The sequence below is a fragment of the Oratosquilla oratoria genome, chromosome 4 (genome assembly GCF_046742065.1).
Source record: "Oratosquilla oratoria isolate Oo_2021 chromosome 4, ASM4674206v1, whole genome shotgun sequence".
Classification (NCBI taxonomy): Eukaryota; Metazoa; Arthropoda; class Malacostraca; order Stomatopoda; family Squillidae; genus Oratosquilla; species Oratosquilla oratoria.
In genome coordinates this window covers 74,205,979-74,229,561 of record NC_134780.1, presented here as the reverse complement: position 1 = coordinate 74,229,561, position 23,583 = coordinate 74,205,979, and the positions used below count along the sequence as shown (strand labels likewise).

Genomic DNA, 23,583 nt, shown 5'->3' with positions numbered 1-23,583 from the left:
GTTAAGGAGAAAACAATGAAGGCATTAAATGGCATATTTTTTGCAAGTTCCAGAACTGTTTTGTACAGTGGAAAACATGTCTGGACTGGTGCATTGCTTTACATAGAGAATACTTTGAAGGTGATATAATTGTATCTAAATACGAATATATGACAAAAAAAAATTGGGGGGAGGGGGGTTATATCCTCATACAAAGTATTTCATCCTAACTCTTGCTTGATGATTTTATTCACTGGGGAGACGTCCCCCACCACATTAATGGTGTGACTTGAGCAAAATCCACATACTGGAAAAAATAAGCCCAACACTACATATACTTTATTTAATAAAACAAAAAAAAAAGTGTAATCCTTACAATGATAGAAAAATAACTGGAATAGATGAAGGATGATATATGCTGGGAAGAAAGCATTGAGATGAACATCAAAAGCATAGCCCCATTCGACGTCTTGATCTCTACAGGTGGGTTTCACTAAGTAATGATTGGTCAATGCCCTGAAAGTAGGAATAGACATTTATAAGGTACAACACATTTCTTTACAAATAGGTGAGATTATGAAAAAAAATTGTATATATGCACCAAAGACACTTTCTTCCTAATTAGTGGGTGAGTCAAAATACACACCCATATCATGAAGAAAATCCAATAAACCACTTCCCATCTCAGAATCTCAAGGTTGAAGGGTTACTTTGTCCTCTGCCATATTATTTGGGTCAAAAGCAATGCAGTGAAGCACAACTCTTCCACAGAAGGGCCTAGCAATCAATCAACCAATTGTTGCCTTGAGTTTCACTAAGTGGAAAACCAGCAGCCCTAAAAGGACTGGTAATGGTCCTTGGAACCTCCCACAGTCCCTGGGAAGAAACTTTGGACTGTTGTCTGTGTTGTATCTGTGTAGGATTCTTTCTATGTCACCAGCTGAAAGTTATTGGTGTGGTGTAACACCATGGAGTTTTCCTGGCTGTATTGAATTGAGTATTTGCATTCTTTCATTCTAGTTGACAAGTTCCTCCCTGTTTGTCCCCAATAAACTTTGGCGCAAACTTAATAGGGTAATTCATGAACACACAGGCTGTTATTATCTTTGAACCTTTGGTGGACATTTACTGCTTGTTTGAATATACTATTATGATGCAAGAGGCTGGTAGATAAAGATAGACAAGTAGGTTAGATAGAGGGGTAGGTGGCGAGAATTTAATCTTTATGAGTTGGATGTTTGGTAAATAACAGTTGTAGGTGAAGGAGTTTCATAATCTCGCTCCTCGTCTAAAGTTTACAAACAACTGCTAGGTACCCAATTTCATTGCTGTATTATGCTGATATAATAGCATGTAAACTAAGCCAGTGATGCATTGATTTTGAGATTGCTTGAGTAAGCAGTATTGCTTAAGATGTTTGTAACAGTCTTTCTGATTGGAGAACGGGTGGAGAAGGAAATTCAATTGGTTTATGGGAATAAAGTCGTGCCCTTAGGAGAGGTACTAGATGTAAGAGTAAAGAGAATTGGCCTAAAGAAATCATGACGTCAATGCAAACTGACCTAGTGATCAAATTGAGGATTCCAGTTGGGAGTCCTCTGGTGTAACTAAGACAATAACATTGTAGAAGAATTAGTGAAGAAAATCAAGAAAAAATTCAACAGTTTAATTCCCCTCTTTATAAAAGACAGTGATGAAAAGAAATTTTAAAGTGAAATGGGACCATAGAAGGGAACAGTGGACGGAGTAGTAAACAGTAACAACAATGGAGGTAATAGTGGTGAGGTAACATAGGTTAACTGGAAGTAACTCTGATTTCTTCCTTTGGAAGAAGTTTGCCAGATGTGTACACTAAAGTATTTTATAGAATATTGATTTTTTCTGTCCTAATGGGATTCTAGGCCAACTCAGTCATGGCTAAGTTCTTCAGGACTGTATGTCTCCAACATATCAGAAACCAGATTGACTGACCTCTACTACAGCATCATATGCTTAAACACTTCACTATGATGACACACAACAAAATTTATTTTGGCTAATGCTAGACAATTTCATTCAGTGAAAGGACAACTTTGAAACAAAATAGGTCTATATCAAGATCCTAGTTTCCTAGTCTGCCCCTTCAGCTGAATACTACTGTCTAGCATCTGCGAATATAAAAATTGTTCAATGTCAATATGGCATCATTATAGTAAAAGGTTTAAGTGACAAAATAGCTCTTGGCATGAACATTATGAAACACCAAAAGCAAATTCTAAATATGAGGTTCTAAAACAGTGAAAACAGAATGTTGTGTGGATCAATAATGAAATAAAAAATAATTTTGGTTTAGGAAACAATGGAGAGTTTTTTGGATTAGATAATGAATATAGTATAACTCCTTTTGACATTCTTCTTTTTTCAATATAAAGATGCTTTCCTGATTATATAACATTTGCAAAATCTTACCATAGTAAAGTTGCAACAATGATGGCTGCAAATATGGTGTCAATACAGACAGTGTACAGCAGAAACTGCAGGAACCCAGAGAACCTCAAATTTAAGACAATAGCAAATGCCACTGATGTAACTGAAAAAAGAAAGAAACCATGATTAGTAAATTTGGATTACTTTTAATATACTATTGAGTAGTAAGGAAGCCTCAATACATTCTAAACTGTCACATGACATCTTTATTCACCTGTAAATACCTTTTGCCCATTAATGGATTAAATCTACCAAAATTCAGTCTTCTAAGCAGTATGGTTTTAATAATTTCATATCAATGGTCCCTAACAACTCTTTCACTTTGGAAGTGCCATTGCTCACAGAGAATTAGAACAAAGTGTAATGTCCCAATCATATCCTCCATTAACCAGGACAATACTGTATATTCTTTGGTGAAAAGCCTATGTCCCATTAGCCATATGTGCATGTATATACCTAAATGTATTTCCCAAGTTGTGATGTACAAGAAAAGAGCTATATTCAAAAAGTCCAATAACTTTATTTCCATTGATTAAACATGGCTTTAAACTAATTTTTTTCACTGTGTGTGTATTTACATTGTTGTAAAATCAGAAAAAAGGACACTATAATGGGATAAATAAAGAGCATTTGATAGTTCAGACACACATACTGTCAAAAACATAATTGAGACAGGTATCCACAACAATGACAAGAAATGGCTAACAAACTTCTTAGTACACAGTGCAGAGTAACCCAAAATAACCAAATACCTGGGATTGGAAGGCTACAATGGAGTCCCTATGAAGCAATATGGTTCTATTCCAGTATCATGCAAACACATTTTATACTTCTCTTTTACATCAAAATATTTTTTGTCTATGGAATTATTATGTAAAGAGCTAATGGACAACATAAGTTTCATGTTAATTATCTGTGCTTGAGTGATTCTGGAATTTTACCAGCAATACTGCCACATGTACTTCACAATTTCTTTACAAATGATCTTCTGCTAAAAGAAAGCCCAGGAAATATTCACACTGTCTGCAATGATGTCAACAAAGGTGCTTGTCAGAATGTATTTATAATGGTTTGGGATTTACTGAGTACAGATCTTTCTACATTTTTCCAGCTAGCCTTCATACCACAAACCTGAACCCCTATAATTATTTACATATCAATGCATCTAACTGTTCTGTATATATTTACCTAGTTGTATTTTATGGGATGGGGAACTATACTTGTGGTGACCCATCTGTATCTCGCAGTATCTAAATTATTCTTAAATTCGTGTATGGTTTTTGCACACACCATCATTTACTCCAGTTTGTTCCATACATCTACCACTCTGTGGGGAAAGCTGTTCTTTTTCAGGTCTCTTCTATAACTGTACTTTTTGAGTTTCTTTATCTCTTTTCCATGCAAGAAATCCTTCATCCATTCTAGTAGTTTAACTTGTACCTCTCCTATGATTTTCAGTTTTCCTAATGGTTTTCTATGTGGCACTTTATCAAGAGTTTTTTGTAGATCTAGGAAAGCACAATCAACCCAGCCATCCCTTTCCTGTATTTACTTAATTGTATCTTACAGGAAGGGAAGCTATGCTCGTGGTGTCCCGTCTCTGTATCTCGTCATATCTAATTTGCTCTTAAATTCTTGTATTGTTTTTACATACATTGTTTTGTCTATTATGTGAATGCTAGGGTAGTGGGTCAGGGATTGGAGATGGTTAAAGAAAATGGAGAAAAGTGGGAGGTGAGCCAGCTGTTGTTTGCGGACGACACTGCGCTTGTGGCAGGGTCGGAGGAGGGATTGAGGAAGCTGGTGGCAGAGTTTGGGAGAGTATGTGATAGAAGAAAGCTAAAGATAAATGTGGGTAAAAGTAAGGTGATGAGATGTACAAGGGGTGAAAGTGGCAGTAGACTGGAAGTGAACATTAAGGGAGAGCGACTGGAGGAAGTGGATAGTTTTAGATACTTGGGTGCAAGTGTAGCAGGAAAAGGTGGAGTGAAGGTGGAGGTAGAATGTAGATTGAGAGAAGCGAGTAAATGCCTTGGTGGATTAAAGAGTGTAATGAGGAATAGACATTTAGGAATGGATGCGAAGAGGAGACTGTATGAAGGAGTGATTGTGCCAACAGCACTGTATGGGGCAGAAACGTGGAACATAAGAGAAGAAGAGAGAAGGAGTTTGAATGTGTTTGAGATGAGGTGTCTGAGAAGTATGGTGGGGGTTACTAGGCTGGATAGAGTGAGAAATGAGGAGGTGAGGAGGAGAACAGGGGTGAAAAAGGAGCTGGGAGATAGGGTTGATGAAAGAATATTAGGATGGTTTGGACACATGGAAAGAATGAGTGAAGAAAGACTAGTAAAAGAGGTATGGAAGGCAGATGTGGAGGGAGTGAACATGAGGGGACGTCCTAGGATGAGGTGGATGGATGGGGTGAAGGGGGCTTTGGGGAAGAGGGGAATGTCTGTTGAGGAAGGAAGGGAGAGGACGGAAGACAGAGGTGAGTGGAGAATGGTTGTATATGGATGATGTGTGATTGCATGAGGAGGAATGGGGAGGAATGGGCAGGGGGGTGGGGGGTGGGGTAGTATGTGTGAGTAAATTTTGACGCAGCCCGAAGGGACTTCTCCCCGTTCTCTCCTTATATGCAAGGGGGGACGGAGAGGGGGGGTCGCCGATTAAATGAAGCGGCCTTGCTGTGGATGTGCTGTGTCTTGCGACACTGCTTCTGACCCAGGGCGGTGGGCAAGGTGCAGGGATGACCTGTCATCCAGGAGGTGCTCAGATGAGAGGGAGGGTGGGAGGGGTGTGGAGTGTATTTAGGGAAGAAATGGGTGGGAGTGTTTTTATGCCTTTCCCTTTTTGGCTACCTCCCTTGAAAGGGGGAAAAAGCCTTGGTATATGTATGTACATCCACCACTCTATAAGGAAAGCTGTTTTTTTTAGGTCTCTTCTATAACTATCCTTTCTGAATTACTTTCCATGTCCTCTTGTGTTTTGCTTATCCCAATTTAGTAAGTCATCTCTATCAAGGACTTCCACACCTCTCATAATTCTGTAGATGGTCAACAAATCACCTTTTTCTCTTCTTTGTTCCAGAATCAGTATTTCTAATTTTGACAATCTTTCTTCATATGACATTTTTGATAGTGTTGGGGCCATCTTCGTAGTTGCTCTCTGGATTCTCTAAATTTTCCTTATATTGATTTTAGTACTGGGTGTGCTGTATACTCCAATTTAGGCCTTGTCAGTGTGACTAGTATTTTCTTTACCATTTCTTCATCCAAGAAAGTAAAAGCCACTTTTACTGATCTTAGCAAGTTATAGGTTTTGCCAACAATTTTGTTTATATGCCTGTCAGGGGACATATCTTTTGTGATGATCACCCCCAGGTCTTTTCCAGATCCCACTTTCATTACTTCCTTTTCACCAATTTTATATTGTCCTGATATCCCTTTTTTTTTTTTTCTTCTACTTTTTCCAAATTCCATTATGCTACATTTCTTAATGTTTAAGTCCACTTCCCACTTCTGACTCCATTTCCAAACCCTGTTCAGATCCCTCTGCAGTGAATCACAGTCCGTTTCAGTACGTACTCACTTTAACAATTTTGCATCATTTGTAAAGAAGCTCATGAAACATTCCATACCTTTGTCCATGTCATTCACATAAATAGCAAACATCATTGGAGCCAATACTGATCCTTGTGGAATTCCACTAATCACCTCTTCCCAAGCAGAACTCTTATCTCTGAGCATTACCCTAATTTTTCTTCCATTCAAAAAGTCCTCCATCCATTTCAATAGTTTACCTTATATCCCTCCTATGGTTCCTTTTTTTTTTTTTTTTTGTGAGGGACTTTCATCAAAAGCTTTTTGTAGATCTAGGAATGCCCAATTAGAGTAGAAAATTTGTAGTAGTGTATGTGCCCCTCAAAACACAATCCTGGACAGAAAGTGATCATTCCAAATTATTAGAAGACACAAAATATGAATTAACTAATATACTGTAAGACAAAGGAAATACAGTAATTATTTAATTCAAAAGAAATATGTTGGGAAGAAATGACAGTGAAGGGGGGAGAGGAACTCTGGGCCAATGTCCTGCTTGACTTGACCATTGAATACACAATGACCCAGTGGATTAGAGAAAATACTAGATATAGAGGTAGTGACGAACCCTCAAAATTAGACTTAATACTTATGACAGAGCCTGAGATTGTTGATAAAATTGATTACAAAACTCCGATAGGCAAGAGTGATCATGTACTAATAGAATTGGAATTGAAAGAACAAATGGATCAAAGAAAAAACGATAACCATAGAATAGGAAGACTAATGTACAACAAAACAAATTTTGAGAAACCCAAAATATTCTTTTGTAATGCAAACTGGGAAAAATTCCTAAATGAAGAAACAGGGATGGAAGAAAAATGGAACATACTAAAAGAAATTTATAATGAGGGAGTGAATAAATATGTACCACAACAAAAAAATGGAAAACATACATAAAAAGCTGGTACAACAAAAGTTGTAGTGAAGCTAAGGATAATAGAGACAAAGCTTGGAAGAAATGGAAAAGAGACAAGAAAACAATCAAATGGCAAAAGCACATCAAACTTAGAAATGAGTATGTAAAAATACACAGATGAAAAGAGAAACTATGAAAAAAAGATAATGGATAAATGCAAGGAAGAACCCAAACTATCTTACAGGTATGTAAATGGAAAACTGAAGAACAAAAAAGAATTAGAAAAACTGCACCAAGGTAAAAATGAATATACAGAAGAACTGGAAATGGCTGAAATTATGAACAACTATTTCAAATCAGTATTCACAATAGAAAACTCACCTAACTGTGAGGAAATAGTGAGAGAATTATCTCCCTCAATGAAAGAAATAATCGTAACACAAAAGGAAATCAGCGATCAAATTAAACCCTTGATGTTAGAATCACATGGTCCGGACGGAATTGCAACTTGGATACTGAAAGAATGCATGGAAGAATTAAGACAAAATATACAATATAATTAAATTCTCACTTGAAGGAAAAGTACCACAGGACTGGAAGAAGGCAAACATTGTACCAATATATAAGGGAGGAAACAAAGAAGACCCATCTAACTACAGACCAGTTTCACTAACAAGCACAGTAGCAAAAATTTGTGAAAAAGTTGTCAAAAATAGATGGGTTAAGCATTTGGAAGAAAAACCTATACTGAATCCAAACCAATTTGGATTCAGACAAGGAAGATCATGTACAACAAACTTGATTTGCTTCTATTCAAGAGTAATAGACATAATACAAGAGAGAGATGGGTGGGCAGACTGTGCCTTTCTGGACCTACAAAAGGCATTTGATAAGGTACCACATAAGAAACTAATAAAGAAGATTGAGTCAATAGGTGGCATCAGAGGAAAATTATTGGAATGGATGAAAGATTTCCTGATTGGGTGGAAAATGAGAGTAGTAATTAGAGATAAATTCTCAAACTGGGAAGAAGCGATAAGCGGTGTCCCGCAGGGATCAGTACTGGCCCCGATCATGTTTGCCATTTACATTAATGACATGGATGAAGGTGTAGTGTTAATATGAATTTCGTTGCAGATGATGCAAAGATACTAAAGAAGGTAATAACGGAGGAGGACTGCAACTCATTGCAACAAGATTTGGACATGTTCTGGAATTGGACTCAAAAGTGGGAAGTAAAATTCAATATAAAGAAATGTAGTATAATGGAATTTGGAAAGAGTAAAAACAGAATATCGAACGATTACAAAATGGGTGAAGAGGTGAAAAAAGTAAACTCGGAGAAAGATCTCGGAGTGATGGTCAGCAAGGACATGACACAGGATAAGCATATTTATATAATATTCGGAGAAATCTACAATTTATTGAGGTCAATTAAAGTGGCGTTTGCTTATTTGGATGAGGAAATGATAAAATTCTAACTACACTAATAAGAACAAAACTTGAGTACGCAGCAACACTATGGATGCCCAGTACCAAAAAGAATATAAAAAATTAGAAAGAATACAAAGAGCAACAACGAAACTAGCACCAACTCTTTCCAAACTGACATATGAGAAAAGACTGTACAAACTAGAATTACCAACTTTGGAACAAAGAAGGTGAAGAGGAGACTTGCTGACTATCTATAGAATAATGAAAGGAATGGAAGTCTTAGATAAGAATGACTTGTTAATATGGGATTATGGTAAAACAAGAGGACACGAAAAGAAGCTAAAAAAGGATAGTTACATAAGACATCTGAAAAGGAACAGCTCCCCACACAGAGTGATAGATACTTGGAACAAATTAGACAACGAAACAGTGTGTGCAAACACTATTCAAGATTTTAAGAAAAAACTTGATGCTGAGAGATACAAAGACGGGTCACCATCCCTTTCTTGTATTATGTCTAGTAGTCTTGAGTAAGAACAGATCAAATTTGTAGTACATGATCTTCCCTGTCTAAATCCTAATTGTCTCGGATTTAGGATATTGTTCTCCAGATGTTTTATCCATCTACTTTTTATAACTTTTTCACAAATTTTGGCTACCATGCTTATAAGGGAAATTGGTCTGTAATTTGTTGGGACTTCCTTATTTCCTCCTTTATAAATTGGTACAATATCAGCATTTTTCCAGTCTTCTGGTATTTCTCCTTCTTTGGGTGAGCAATTTATGTTATATATTTTGTCGGTTACTTCTTTACATTCTTTTAATATCCAATTTGCTCTTCCATCCAGGCCGTGCAATTTCCTGACACAAATGTTCATTACTTGATCCATTATTTCTTTCCATGTTACTATCATTTCCCTTATGGGGGGATTTCACTTCTCTCCCTTCATCCTGATGTTGCATTTTTCCTCTAGTGAAAACCGACTTGAAGTGTTTGCTCAGGACTTCAGCCATCTCTGTATCTTCTGTGTATTCCATATTCCCTCGGTGTAGTTTCACTATTTCCTGTTCATTTTTTAGTCTATCATTTCCATATCTATAGAATAGATTTGGCTGATCCTTACATTTTTCTATTGTCTTTTTCATAGTTTCTTTTTTCTTCCCTGCATATTATTACATATTCGTTCCTTTGATTGATATATATTTGCCACTTACTAGGTTTTTGTTGTTTCTCCATCTTTTCCAAGCTTTATCTCTTCTGTCTTTTGCTTCTCTACACCTACTAAACCAGTACTTAATATACACCTTTTCCCTACTTGCTTTGGGACATTTAGCCACTCCTTTGTAGATTTTCATCAGAATCATCCATTTTTCTTCCATTTGTTTCTTCCTTGTAGAATTTTTCCCAGTTCACTTTAAGAAAAAAATCCTATTTCTCAAAGTCTGTTTTATTATACATCAGTCTTCCTTTCTGTGTTTCTCATTTCTCTCTCTATATATTTCCTCCTTTAGTTCTAACTTGAGTAGTATGTGGTCACTTCTCAATTGGTGTCTATTCAATTTTGTCTTGACAATTCTTCATTATTTTCAAATCTATTGTTTTCTTTTACCCATTGTGTCATTGTACTATAGTCAAGTAATACATTTCCCCATTGACCCTCTTCACCTTTCACTGTCATCTCTTCCCAACATATTTCTTTGCAATTAAAATCTCCCATGAGTACCACTTTGTTTCCATCCTTCAGCATCTTGTTTACTGAAGTTTTCATATCCTCTAACATTTTGAAATTTAATCTCTCTCCAAGACCTCGTTTTTAGGGGTACATATATCACTGCAATCTTTCTGATTTTCATGTGGCTATCTTCAACTCTTACAGAGATCATCTCTACCCCATTCTCTCCATATGTAACTTTCGTCACATTTAAGTTTTTCTTAACCAGGAACATGACTCCTCCACCTTGTTTCTCCTCCCTATTTCTAAGCCAGTGATTATATAATCCATGACCAACACTGGTACTAGTGGACCCCTTAATTTTGTCTCCACAATTCCCATTATGTCTGGTTTTGCTTCTGACAGGTAATTGTTTAGTTCATTTAATCCTGAGATTAATCCATCTATGTTGGTATAAGCTAATTTTAATGTTCTATTTCCTCCATCTTGTTCTCTGAACTTTCCCTTTTTAATTTTCTTGAGTATACAATTCTTAAGTCTCATATCTAACACTCTCCAATATCCAATAGAACTGTGTTGTCTCAGTCTCTTACATCATTCATGTCTCTTTTTATCCATATATTTCTATAGTGTTCTTTTCTTGCTAATTTTCCTGTTCTTGCTAAGATTTCTTTGGCTGCCATTTGATCTTAATTTGATCTTTAGTGGTCGGCTTTTTCCTTTTCCTTCTGCATATTTACCCATTCTGTGCACTTCTATTTCTTGTTCTTTATCTTGTATTACTTTTAGACTATTTGTGTATACATTCACTATGGTCTTGGATCATGTGTTGGACTCGTGTTGTAATTCTCTTTTTTGCATTATTGTATGCCATTGTTTATTATTATAAGTAGGATATATTTTCTTATGCTCAGCTACTTCTTTGTTACTAGATGCTCGACCACATGAAATGTTATTTGATGCAGGTCTCAAAATTCATGTTGCCATGAAGTAGAACAGATGTTCATGAGAGGATGGAATTATTGCAACTGATAACCATAAAACATGCACTCACTGACCCACTCCTGGACCACTACAGCACACGGTAAGGTATCCCCTCAGTTTTCCCACTTTTAGCCTAGCATACCTCCTGGCATACAAGCACTTTTACTCTCTATACACTAAAGGAGAGAACAATTATTGTGTGTTTATATATAAACTTACATGGCTCGTCTTGCCCACTTTACCATACATGCACATACACACACACAAAAGCTCTTTGCCCACAAATACAGTGTTGGAGTGCTAGCTTGAAGTGCAGCAATGCTGAAACTTTTTCAACCTTGGGTGGGTTTCGAATACGGACAGCTGAATTAGTGGTCAAGAACAGTATTACTGCACTGTTGAGCTGTGCACGCATGTGTGTGTGAGAGAGAGAACTTGCAAACCTGCAGTTTGGTTGTTATGACCTAAGCAGCTTTATGATGACTGGGAGAGTAAAGTAATTAGTTGTTGGAGTTTAGTATGATGCAGAAGGGGAAGGGGAGGGAGCAGGGAAAAGGGAGAGGAAAAGGAAGGAAGAGGGTGGAACAGGGTGGGGAAGGGTGGGGGAGAGTGGGGCGGGGAAGAGGGAGGGGAAGGAAGACAGAGAGGACGAGGAGGGGGAAACAGAGGGAGGAGGGAATGGTGGAAAACTACAAGAGGAAGTGGAAAAAGGCAAGAGAGAAGGAAGAAGTATATTTAACATGCATAAACCCGGTACATAAAACAGACACAAGATTCACTGGTGTAGTGGTTAGCATCTCCAACTCCCAAGCTGGTATGTAGTTCGCACCACCCCTCGCAGTCGATATGACGTTATGTCGCTCTCAGGGGTTCTTGACCACGTAGTCTTTGCGTTTAGGGAGTCTGGAGGTTTCCATATCCCCTCTAGTCGGGGGATAAAAGGGGGGAGGAGGAGTAAAAGAGGGAGGAATGGAATGATTCAAGGGTTGTCTAGCATCATGACAGCAAAGGTCATTGACGCCAATGTCATCTAAAGAAAGTCGATAATAACTAGGAATAAAATAAAAGGGTAATCTAAAACATATCTTTTTTAAAGTAATAATTAAAAACAAAACTTATTTACAACTTTTGAAGAAGGCCAGCTTTTTCGATGAATTTAAAAATACCACTAGCATTATACGCTACTTCCTCTCCAAGGATCTTGGCAAGGATGTATCTTCTATCCCCATCAAGAGCCTCGGAGAGGTATCGGTGTCTAAGATCCTCAAGACTGGGGCATTCAACTAGCAAATGCTGCACAGTGAGTGAGACAAGTATGTCCAATCCTGAGTCTGCATAGTGCTGTTTCCCATCTCCTAGGCATTCTACCATATTCCCAAGGAGATATCACACTTGTAATCTCCTTCATCTTATTAGGATTAACCAAGTTCCAATGTTCCTGCCAGGTACTGTGAGTGAAAGTTTTAATTTCTGGAAAGTAATCACTGAATAACAATGGGTATCTCCATGGAAATAGCTCTGTTGCTGCATGTTTGGCTAATTTATCAGTCTCTTCGTCTCGATTCACTCCAACATGTGCAGGGACCCAGCAAAACTTTACTTCGGTACCTCGCCTCTCTATAATATGAATCCACTGTAAGATTTTTAAAATTAGAGGATTCGTAGAGTTATAAGCACAGAGTGCCTCCAATACGCTTTTGGAGTCACAGAAAAAGGTAAAGCTACCAGTATCCAGAGTTGCCACATTCTCAACAGTAGCTAGAATAGCACAGCTCAGCTGTAAAGATAGAGGCTGAAATAGAAAGAGCCCATCTGCATAAAAAGTTGCTACTATAGACTCCACACCCAACACCAGTATCATATTTGGATTATGCTTCTCTTCCATCGCTAATATCATTATACATTTCTTTTTGTCTGCTAAGTCTCTTACTATATTCTCCTTCTCTCTCATCACTTTAATAACTGTGTCCTTTGTGCTTTTATCTGTTATGTCACTATATCTCTAAATACAATTTTGTTGTTCTCTTGGACTTTTCTCCAATCCTGTGCTTCTTTTGCTACAGTGCTCGACAAAAGTTCGCGGCACCTCAGCGAATCTGAACAAAAATGCACAAAAATGTAATTAATCATTATATTTATTGGATTTTTACTCACCTAATACTTGATTGGGAGTCCTTTGCGCTTTAACACAGCCTCAAGACGACGTGGAAGTGAAGCAGCTAGGTTGTGGAGGGTTGTAGGCTCCAAATTATCCCAGATTTCCTGAATGGCTGCCTCAAGCTTGGGTATAGAGCTGACGTCTTTGCCTTGTAACCTCTTCTTTATAATGTGCCACAAATTTTCAATTGGGTTCAAATCAGGGCTATTACCTGGCCAGTCCTTTATAAAGTTCACTTCACAGTCGTTGAGCCAAGTAGTGATGGATTTAGCAGTGTGGCAGGGGGCACCGTCCTGCTGAAAACTGTGGCACCTGTTTTTTCAAATGATTCAGGTAAATTTTCACACAGAAGCTCCAAGTACACGTTTTGGTTCACTTTTAAGTTCTTGGGTAACACTACTAATGACCCCAAGCCCTTGCCGCTGAAACAGCCCCACACCATTAAAGTATCAGGGAATTTGACAGTACCCTTGACGTACCGAGGGTCAAACGGGTCACTTCCATGTCGCCGGTACACCTTTGCACCACGGTTACAGGTGACACTGAAGGTGGCCTCGTCAGACCACAAAACATCAAGCCAGTCGTCCTCAGTCCAGTGAGAGTATTTCTTGGCAAATTCAATCCTTCTGGCTTTCTGCTTCTTGGTGACAAGTGGCTTAGCAACAGGCTGGTGACTCACGTACCCAAGCTCATGCACCCTTCGTGACACTGTCCTCACAGACACCTTGTGGATAAAGTTGAGACAAAAGTTCGCAGCGCCTATACAGTGTAAACAAACCCTCAAACTATAAGCCGCTGCCAGACAACACCACTCAGTTGCCACGTGGCTGTCATTGTGAGAGAGTGTCTGCGGTACATTTTTTTTTGGTAGCTCCAATCCTGTGACCTTACCATTGCCTGTGACCTTACCATGGCCGATGCAGCTTATAGAAGCAAGCAGTTAATAGCCCAGATCATTGCTCTACGTGAATCAGGCAAGAAAACGAAGGAAATAAGTGAACAGTTAAGCTGTGCAAAGTCTACAGTGAGGAAGTGGTGTGCACGTGCAAGAGATTTGCCAGATGACATTTTGCCTGCTCACAAACCACGCTCAGGACGCCCTAGAAAGACTTCTACAAGGGCAGATACCATCATAAAACGAACTCTAGAGGCATCTCCTCGTAAGACAGCAAGGGTAGTGAAGGAACAGAACCCTGGGGTGTTTGGTGAGGTGTCTGTGAGGACAGTGTCACGAAGGGTGCATGAGCTTGGGTACGTGAGTCACCAGCCTGTTGCTAAGCCACTTGTCACCAAGAAGCAGAAAGCCAGAAGGATTGAATTTGCCAAGAAATACTCTCACTGGACTGAGGACGACTGGCTTGATGTTTTGTGGTCTGACGAGACCACCTTCAGTGTCACCTGTAACCGTGGTGCAAAGGTGTACCGGCAACATGGAAGTGACCCGCTTGACCCTCGGTACGTCAAGGGTACTGTCAAATTCCCTGATACTTTAATGGTGTGGGGCTGTTTCAGCGGCAAGGGCTTGGGGTCATTAGTAGTGTTACCCAAGAACTTAAAAGTGAACCAAAACGTGTACTTGGAGCTTCTGTGTGAAAATTTACCTGAATCATTTGAAAAAACAGGTGCCACAGTTTTCAGCAGGACGGTGCCCCCTGCTAAATCCATCACTACTTGGCTCAACGACTGTGAAGTAAACTTTATAAAGGACTGGCCAGGTAATAGCCCTGATTTGAACCCAATTGAAAATTTGTGGCACATTATAAAGAAGAGGTTACAAGGCAAAGACGTCAGCTCTATACCCAAGCTCAAGGCAGCCATTCAGGAAATCTGGGATAATTTGGAGCCTACAACCCTCCACAACCTAGCTGCTTCACTTCCACGTCATCTTGAGGCTGTGTTAAAGTGCAAAGGACTCCCAACCAAGTATTAGGCGAGTAAAAATCCAATAAATATAATGATTAATTACATTTTTGTGCATTTTTGTTTAGATTCGCTGAGGCGCCGCGAACTTTTGTCGAGCACTGTATGGACTCTTTATTATTATTCTTTAATTCCTCATTCTCATCTTTTACTTCTCTTAACTGTCTTTTTAATTCTTCTATTTCTTTAGTTAGCTTTTGATTCTCCTTCTTTAGTTCTTCCAGTTTATCAACTCTCTGGGTTACTAGTGTTAATTGGTTAAACCTCCCCTCCCCATGTTTCATTAATTTTTTTTTTTAGTTTCTCCTCTAGATTTACTAGTTGGGGGAGGTTGTCACCTCCTCTCTCATTAAATCCATAAAAACAGTTACCTTCTCTTTCCACTAAGTTGCTATTATCTATATTTCTGCTTTTGACACTTCTGCTTCCTTGTTCTTCCCCGTCTGTGTGTTCTGCACTTCTTTTGTTTACACCCCTTCTAACATCCGGGGCCCATTCGTCCTCCTCATTTCCTTCCAATTTCCTCAGTACCCTCCCTTTCTCTTTTTCTTCACCTTCCCACTACACCACGAGCTTTCCCCTTCCCTATTAATACAACAAAGGTACTCCCTGATTGACATCAATGAAACTTGAAGGTTTCCTGGAGTTCCAAACTTCATTGTCACTTCGACCGACATGTGTGGGTGTTTCTGTATTTACCTAGTTGTATTTTATGGGAAGGGGAGCTATGCTCGTGGTATCCCGTCTTCATATCTCATTTTATCTAGACTGTTTTTATATTCATGTATTTTTTTGCACACACCACATTCTCGTCTAACTTGTTCCAAACGTCTATTACCTTGTGGGGAAAGCTGTTTTTTTTCAGGTCTCTTCTAAAAACTGTCTTTCTTGATTTTCTTTCCGTGTCCTCTTGTATCTCTACTATCCCATTTTATTAGATCCTCTCTATCAATAGTTTCTATGCCTTTCATGATTCTATAGTTATCAAGTCTCCTCTCTTCTTTGCTCTAATGTCTGTAGCTCAAGTTTTGCTAGTCTCTCTTCATATGATAGTTCTGAGAGTGTTGGTGCCAATTTCGTAATTGCTTTGTATTCTTTCAAGTTTTGTTATACATTTTTTTGTACTTGGTGACCACGTCGTCGCTGCATACTCCAATCTTGGTCTTATCAAAGTGACCAGTATTTTCACCATTTCTTCATCCAGGTATGTAAATGCCACATTGCTTGTTCTTATTGAATTATAAGTTTCTCCAAAAATTTTGTTTATATGTTTCTCAGGGCACATATTATTCATAATAATGACTCCCAGGTCCTTCTCATTTTCTACTTTTTAAATTTCTTCCTCTCCCAATTTATATGATCCCACTATTCTTTTTTTTGCTTCTTCCAAATTCCATTATACTACACTTCTTAATATTGAACTCCATCTCCCACTTCCTACTCCATTCCCATACTTTATTGAGATCACTCTGTAGAGACTATCTTCTACATTGTTCACTTTTTTCAACAATTTTGCATCATCCACAAAGAAACTAATAAAACTTTCACTTCCTTTATCTATATCATTAATATATATAGTAAACATTATTGGGGCCAGAACTGTTCCTTATGGAATTCCACTAATCACTTCATCCCAATTAGAGTGTTTGTCTCTTATCACTACTTCTCATTTTTCTTTCATGCAAGAAGTCTTCCATCCACTTCAGCAGTTTGCCCTGTATTCCTCCTGCAGTTTCTAATTTCTTTAGCAATTTCTTATGTGGCACATTCTCTCAAAATTCAGTTTGCCATTTCATCTGGTCCATGCGATTTTCTGACATCGAGATTACTCAAGTGATTCATTATTTCATTCCTTGTTACTTCTATCTCTTTCATAGGGGGGGGGGGGACTTTCTCCTCCCATTCAATATTTCTAGGTTTATGTTCTCCCTCATCAACACCGATTTAAAATGCTTGTTCATACTGTCTGCCATTTCTATTCCCTCTGTGTATTCAACTCCTTGTAGTTTCTCTAATTCTTGTTTGTTTTTCAGTTTGTTTACAAATCTGTAAAATAATTTTGGTTGATCTTTACATTTTTCTATTACATCTTTTTCATATTTTCTCTTTTCTGCTCTGCACATTTGTACATATTCATTTCTATAACCAGTATATATTTTTCATTTTTCAGGTCTTTTGTATTTTTTCCATTTTATCCAAGCTATCCCTTTTGTCTTTTAACTCCCTACATCTTTCATTGTACCAACACTTTACATATTATTTTTTCCTGTTTTTGTCTTGGAACATGCTTTTCCACTCCTTTATAAATTTTTGTCAAAATATTCCATTTCTCTTCTACTGTTGTTTCCCCCTTGTGTATCCTTTCCCAGTATGCTTTTTGAAAGAATTCTCTTATTTTATATATATATATATAAATCCATACATCAATCTTCCCTTTCATTTTTTTCATGTATTTTTCCTCATTTAGTTCCAGTTCAACCAGTATGTGGTCACTTTTACTTATTGGTGTCTTATATTCAATCTTGTCCACTATTTCGGGTTCTGATGTGATTATTAGGTCCAGTCTCAATGGTTCTTCCTCATTTCTATACCTAGTATTTTCTTGTATCCATTGCATCATTGTATGTTCTATAATCATATCAGGTAGTACATTTCCCCATAGGTCGTCTCCATCTTTCACTGTCATCTCTTCCCAGCAGATTTCTTTGCAATTAAAGTCACCCATTATAACTATTCTTCCTCTATCTTCCATTATCTTATTTAGTGTTATCCTTTTGACTTCTAACATATTCTTGTGTTCTCTCTCTTCCCATGAAGCCGTTTTAGGAGGCACGTAATTTACTACAAACTTCCTGTTCTTCCCATCCATGTCCTCCACTTCCATCATAATCATCTCTATTCTTTCCATATGCGACATTCCTCACATTCATATCCTTCTTAGTCAGGAACATAACTCCACCCCCTTGTTTGACCTCTCTGTTTCTAATCCAATATGCACCATGTCCTACACTGTTGGGTGGTAGTGGACCTTTCAAATTTGTCTCTACAATTCCCATTATGTCCAGTTCTTTTTCCTTCAGGTAATCATTCAATTCGTTCAAGCCTGTTATTAAGCCATCTATATTTGTGTAAAACACTTTTAATTTTCTACTACTTCCATCATGCTTTCTGTTTTGCTCTGCTATGAACCATTCCCTCACTTTCATATCCACTACTCTCCAATACAATTTCTCTTTTTCTAACTCTGTTCTTTTCTCGTTTTTTCCTTAGCTTCTAGTCTTTTTGTTCCTCATCCTCTCTTTATTCATTTCTCTTTTTATCCATACCTGTTTATATTGATCACTGTATGCTAGTTTCGCTGTTTTTGCCAAGATAATTTCTGCTATCGTTTGTGACCTGAATTTAACCTTAATTGGTCTGATCTTATCCGTATTGTATTTCCCTATTCTATATATTCCTTCAATTTCTTTCCCCGTTTCTTGTTCATCCTCTTGAACTACTTCTAATATCTTGTTTACATTTTCCTTCTCTTTTAGTTTTGTGGTCCTATTTGGATTATGCTTCTCTTCCATCCCTAATATCATTATACATTTCTTTTTGTCTGCTAAATCCCTTACTATATTCTCCTTCTCTCTCATCACTTTAGTAACTGTGTCCTTAGTTTCTTTCATCTGTTGTGTCACTATATCTCTAAATACAATTTTGTTATTCTCTTGGACTTTTCTCCAACCCTGTGCTTCTTTTGCTATGGACTCTTTATTCTCTTTATTATTACTCTTAAATTCCTCATTCTCATATTTTACATCTTTTAACTGTTTTTTAATTCTTCTATTTCTTTAGTTAGGTTCTGATTCTCCTTCTTTAGTTCTTCCAGTTTATCAACTCTTAGGGTAACTAGTGTTAATTGGTTAAACCTAACCTCCTATGCTTCGTTAATTTTTTTTTAGTTTCTCCTCTAGATTTACTAGTCGGGGATGTTGTCACCTCCTCCCTCATTAAATACATAAAAGCAGTTATCTTCTCTTTCCATTGAGTTGCTATTATCTATATTGCTGCTTTTGACACCTCTGCTCCCCTGTTCTACCTCGTCTGTGTGTTCTGCAAATCTTTTGTTGACACCCCTTCTAATGTCTGGGGCCCGTTCGTCCCCTTCCTCATTTCCTTCCATTTTCCTCAGCAATCCCTCCCTTTCTCCTTTTTCTTCACTTTCCCACTACACCACGAGCTTTCCCCTTCCCTAATAACACAACAAAGGTACTCCCTCGTTGAGATCGACGAAACTTGAAATTTCCCTGGAGTTCCAAACTTCGCTGTCACTTCGACCGACGTGTGTGTGTGTGTTTGTGTGAGGTCATAACATTACTCATACATTGGACAAAACAATCTATGAACTCTAATTCATGAGGGTAATATCTGTCGATCATAAATCCAGCATGTGACCCAAGCCCATGGTGAACCTCTCTCTCTACCCCTATTTCTCTCTATCTCACACACACCGAACTGGCTTAATAATTCAGCTGTCTTTATTTCGGTTCCCGCCCAAGGCTGAAAAGCCTCTCAACACTGCAAGTCGGCAGATGCTCCCTTGCGCAAGGAGTTTTCATGTAAAATCATTTCAGTACAGTCTTGGATCACGAGTTGAACTCGTAATAGACAGTTACTACCCACATATGAGAGCTCAAAATTCATTTATGGAGTCCCACAGTGGCTGGCAACGGTCCTCAGACCTCTCGGGGAAGACACATTGGACTGCTGTGTTGTATCAGTGTGGGACTATTTCTATATCACTGCCTTGTTGCAGAGAAAGAGTTCTTTCCTCGTCTGAAAAGGTGGAGGAGGATGATGCATTCGAAGGTGACGAGGGAATGTTTGGGCTTCATCCAGGGACCGAGTTTTAACCCCTCGGGAATGCACCACCAGATGAGGGCAATTGTTGATGGGTTTTGAAAACGGGTGGAACTAACGCCTAATGATATCCATCATTGGATCCTCATTTTGATGATGATGATGATGATGAAAATAAAATATTACAATACTAATATTATAATAATAACGCGAACACCTAACACCATAACAAAACGACGCATGACTGCTGCGACATTCAGAATCTCGCGCCTGCCTTCTCAACCCTCCATTCCCCCTCGAGCGTCTAGACTCTAGAAGAAAAGAAATAAATAGATCTCATCCATTGCAAATTCCTAGAACCTCCTTCACTTCGATCATTCGTTTTTTGCTCCTTCCTCGCCAACGACGGGTCTTTTATGCGTAGGTGGGATAGCATCGGCTGCCTGCCGCCCTTCTTCACAAGAAAGAATAATCATAATTCCCCCCCCCCCCCCACTTTTTCACATAGGAAGGAACCGGCGATTACTCTCCTATCAACCACTACTACAACACAGCAGTCCAAAGGTAGGCCGAGAGGACCGTTGCTGGCTACAGTGGGGCCGCGGATTTTCAGACTCGATGCATCGTTGTTACTGGTGATAACACGGTGTGCTTGCACTTTTTCCTTTCCCATCTTATCTGTCACCAGGCGATTCTGTTCACCTCTGTGGTTCTGTTCCCATGGTCCCGGGTTCAGAAACAGGATAAGTGAATTTCAAAACCCAAACAACGCATAGCAAAGACATATTTTTCAATATGAATAATTAATCGAAACGATTTTTTTTTTTTTTTTTTGCAATTCAGATTTTATCGATTTTCTTTTCCACTGTTCATAATACTGTCATTATTACCTGAAAATTACAATCCAAAAAACCAGGACGGGTCTCGCTTATTAATAAAATAATAGCGACGTTTCACAGAATTAAAAACAAATATATGAATAAATTGGAATAAACAAAAAATAAATATTGAATATGATTTAATACGTTAGACAATAGTAAGCCATGCGATATTACAGACACTATGCAAATTAATCAATAAATAAACAAATAAATAAGTTAATAAGTGAAAGAAATAATAATTATGATAATAAAATCGTACTAGGAACAGGAACTGTCGATGTTATAACGTTAATATTGCAGAACTACATCTGTTCGTGTCGCTGATAAAAATAACCATGCTTTCTTATGATCTAATTTCATTTACGTGCAGGTCTACAAAGCATACGAAAATGCTGTCTACAGATTTATATCGACCAAGCTCCGACAAGTCCTCAACACAATAAAAACAAGTGACAGAACGAGTTTGGAAAAACAAAACGAGCATAGGAAAAGGATGAGGATGGTTGTTTTTGGGCTATTAATATCAGCGCTTCAATCCTTGGACAATGTAGCGCTTAAATTAAATCTAGGCGCTTAAAATTTTGTTAACAGTCCTGTTTTCTGTAGGAAGCTATGAGGAAATGTTGGATGCGTGTCTTTTTTCTTCTTCTTTTTGTCGCTCAAGATCTGGCGTAGAGTCTGTGTTGTGGGCGTTGTTTTAAATGGGCAGTCTAACAGTATGTGTAGAACTTTACTGTTGTTTTGGGTCGTGTTCCTTTATGGTGAATGGTGTTCCTTTTTTGATGATTGGTGTATGATTCAACTAGGTGTTGGTTATGATTGGACATGTGTTTATTCCAGTTGTGTCTGGTGGGAGCTTTGGGAGAGCTAGGAAGCTTACATATGGTCTAGTATTAGTGTTTGTGGTTAGTACAGGGATATGATAAGGAGGGAATAGAGAGAATAAAAAGAAAAGGCAGAAAAGAAGCATTAATAGGAAACTGAGGATTAGGGTGGGTTGGGGGCGAGGGGAAGGAAGTGGGGGGGGGGCAGGAAGGAAGAGGAGGAGGGGAAGAGGAGGAGGATGGCGAATGAATGAGGGCGACTGATTACTAGACAGTCAGGTAAGCGGAGGGGCCACTGAAAGAACCTTTGGAGCTGTGTTGAGCGTTAGTGTTTGTGCATAATTGTTCGCTACGGTCTACGTTTAACTGTCAACCCGCGAGCCGTTCAAATGTTCGAGAACGAGGATATTTTGAACATTTATTCAGGTTGTCGCCGCCAAGTGCATCTAGATGAACCCGTTCGGAACGGGCACCTCGGCTATATAAAATCTTGCGTGTATGCCTATAATGATGTGAAAGGATACACGCCTTACGGCAGCCAGAATAAACGCTATAAAGTCATAAGGATAAAGGAACTGGTATCAAAGTACAGCCCGTGACAATTAATACACCACTGGAGCCGCCATACATCCATCTGCCACTAGCTTTTGTTATGAAAACAACCTACAACAGCAAAAGGGAATGCCATTTCAGTGACGTCATCCATGACGTCACTGCTCACATATAGACCTTCGAACAACATTGACATCATCTCTTGGTCCTACAATGCGAAGATCGACTCGTTCATTTTGGTTGCCGTCAGACGATTTTATTCAGCTGTGGGAGGCCCTCCACCAAAGTTCCTTTTCACTGCCGGATTCTTGCGCATTGTTACATGAAATTTTTTGCTTAGGACAAAAGCATAATCATTACTTCATTAAGTTTTTGTCTATCCAAAACGATGTTTAGTATCTAATTCATATAGTATAAAAATTGCCATGCTTATGCATACTGTTGTTTTGGAGAAATAATGGAATAATTTGCGTGAAAATGGGCTATTGGCAACTCGACGGCAGTACTGAAATATGATTGGCTAAATTATGTCGTCGTACTGAATTTAGATCTTGACTAATTTCGAGGGGAATATGCCGTTGAAAAACGAACATTTCCTATTTTGAATAATATATATAATTTATAGTGGCCAGACGTCCTCCTTTTGAGCACTTAATCCTCCATCCGGCGCAACCTCACGCCGGATGTGCATTTGTCCTCCTTTCTTGGGGTGTGACAAAAATAAATGAATAAATAAATAAATTAATAAAGAATATATACGTAAATGAATAACCCTAGGTATACAATAATGCCGTACAATTAAATTATGTGGGAATACCCAGGCCAAGGTCAACGTTGGAACTCGGCAGCCGAAGTAGACAGGAACTGCACAGGACCATTGTTGTGAACGTGTGATTGCATGATTCACATCTCATACATTAGGCTGCAGTCCTGAGGTGGCCACGGTGCAGTGTGGTTTGGCAATTAAGTTATCAGATTAAGGAGTCTGAAAATGCCTAAAAGAAAGACTTTGTTTAGCTCTGACTGAGCCAGAGTTTGGCAATCAAGGTGGGGATAAAACTAGGTTTTGTTTGTGTTGTAACTTAGTTACTTAGTAAGAAATACAGGTATTTGTTTTAGACGGTTTCATTAGAAGTGAAAAATATTATTCACTTTCATTTTTATCATATATATATATATATATATATATATATATATATTGTCAGTGTATTTGGGCAGGAGTTTTTCTCTAATGCATGTTTCATTAAAAGTGATGGCTAGTTGTGCATTAATAATTTTCTTAATGGTATTTTCCATATACCTTATTAAGGATTTGTTTTCCTTAGGAAGGAAATTTATGACTTGGCTGTATGTAGTCATATTAGCTAATATGACTACATACAGCCAAGTCATAAATTTCCTTCCTAAGG

General features: G+C 38.3%; 1 protein-coding gene across 5 annotated transcripts in view; it reads right to left on the bottom strand.

The window, feature by feature from the left end:
• The window catches only part of Unc50 (Unc50 RNA binding protein), a 192,623-nt gene that overhangs the window by 39,533 nt on the left and 129,507 nt on the right, over window positions 1-23,583 (bottom strand). For all 5 annotated transcript variants that reach the window (XM_076184283.1, XM_076184284.1, XM_076184285.1 and 2 more), the window contains exons 5-6: window positions 2,428-2,548; window positions 356-495 (exon numbers count right to left, since the gene is read on the bottom strand). In XM_076184283.1, coding sequence (XP_076040398.1) covers window positions 356-495; window positions 2,428-2,548 — 261 coding nt within the window. The remainder of the gene's footprint in view (window positions 1-355; window positions 496-2,427; window positions 2,549-23,583) is intronic.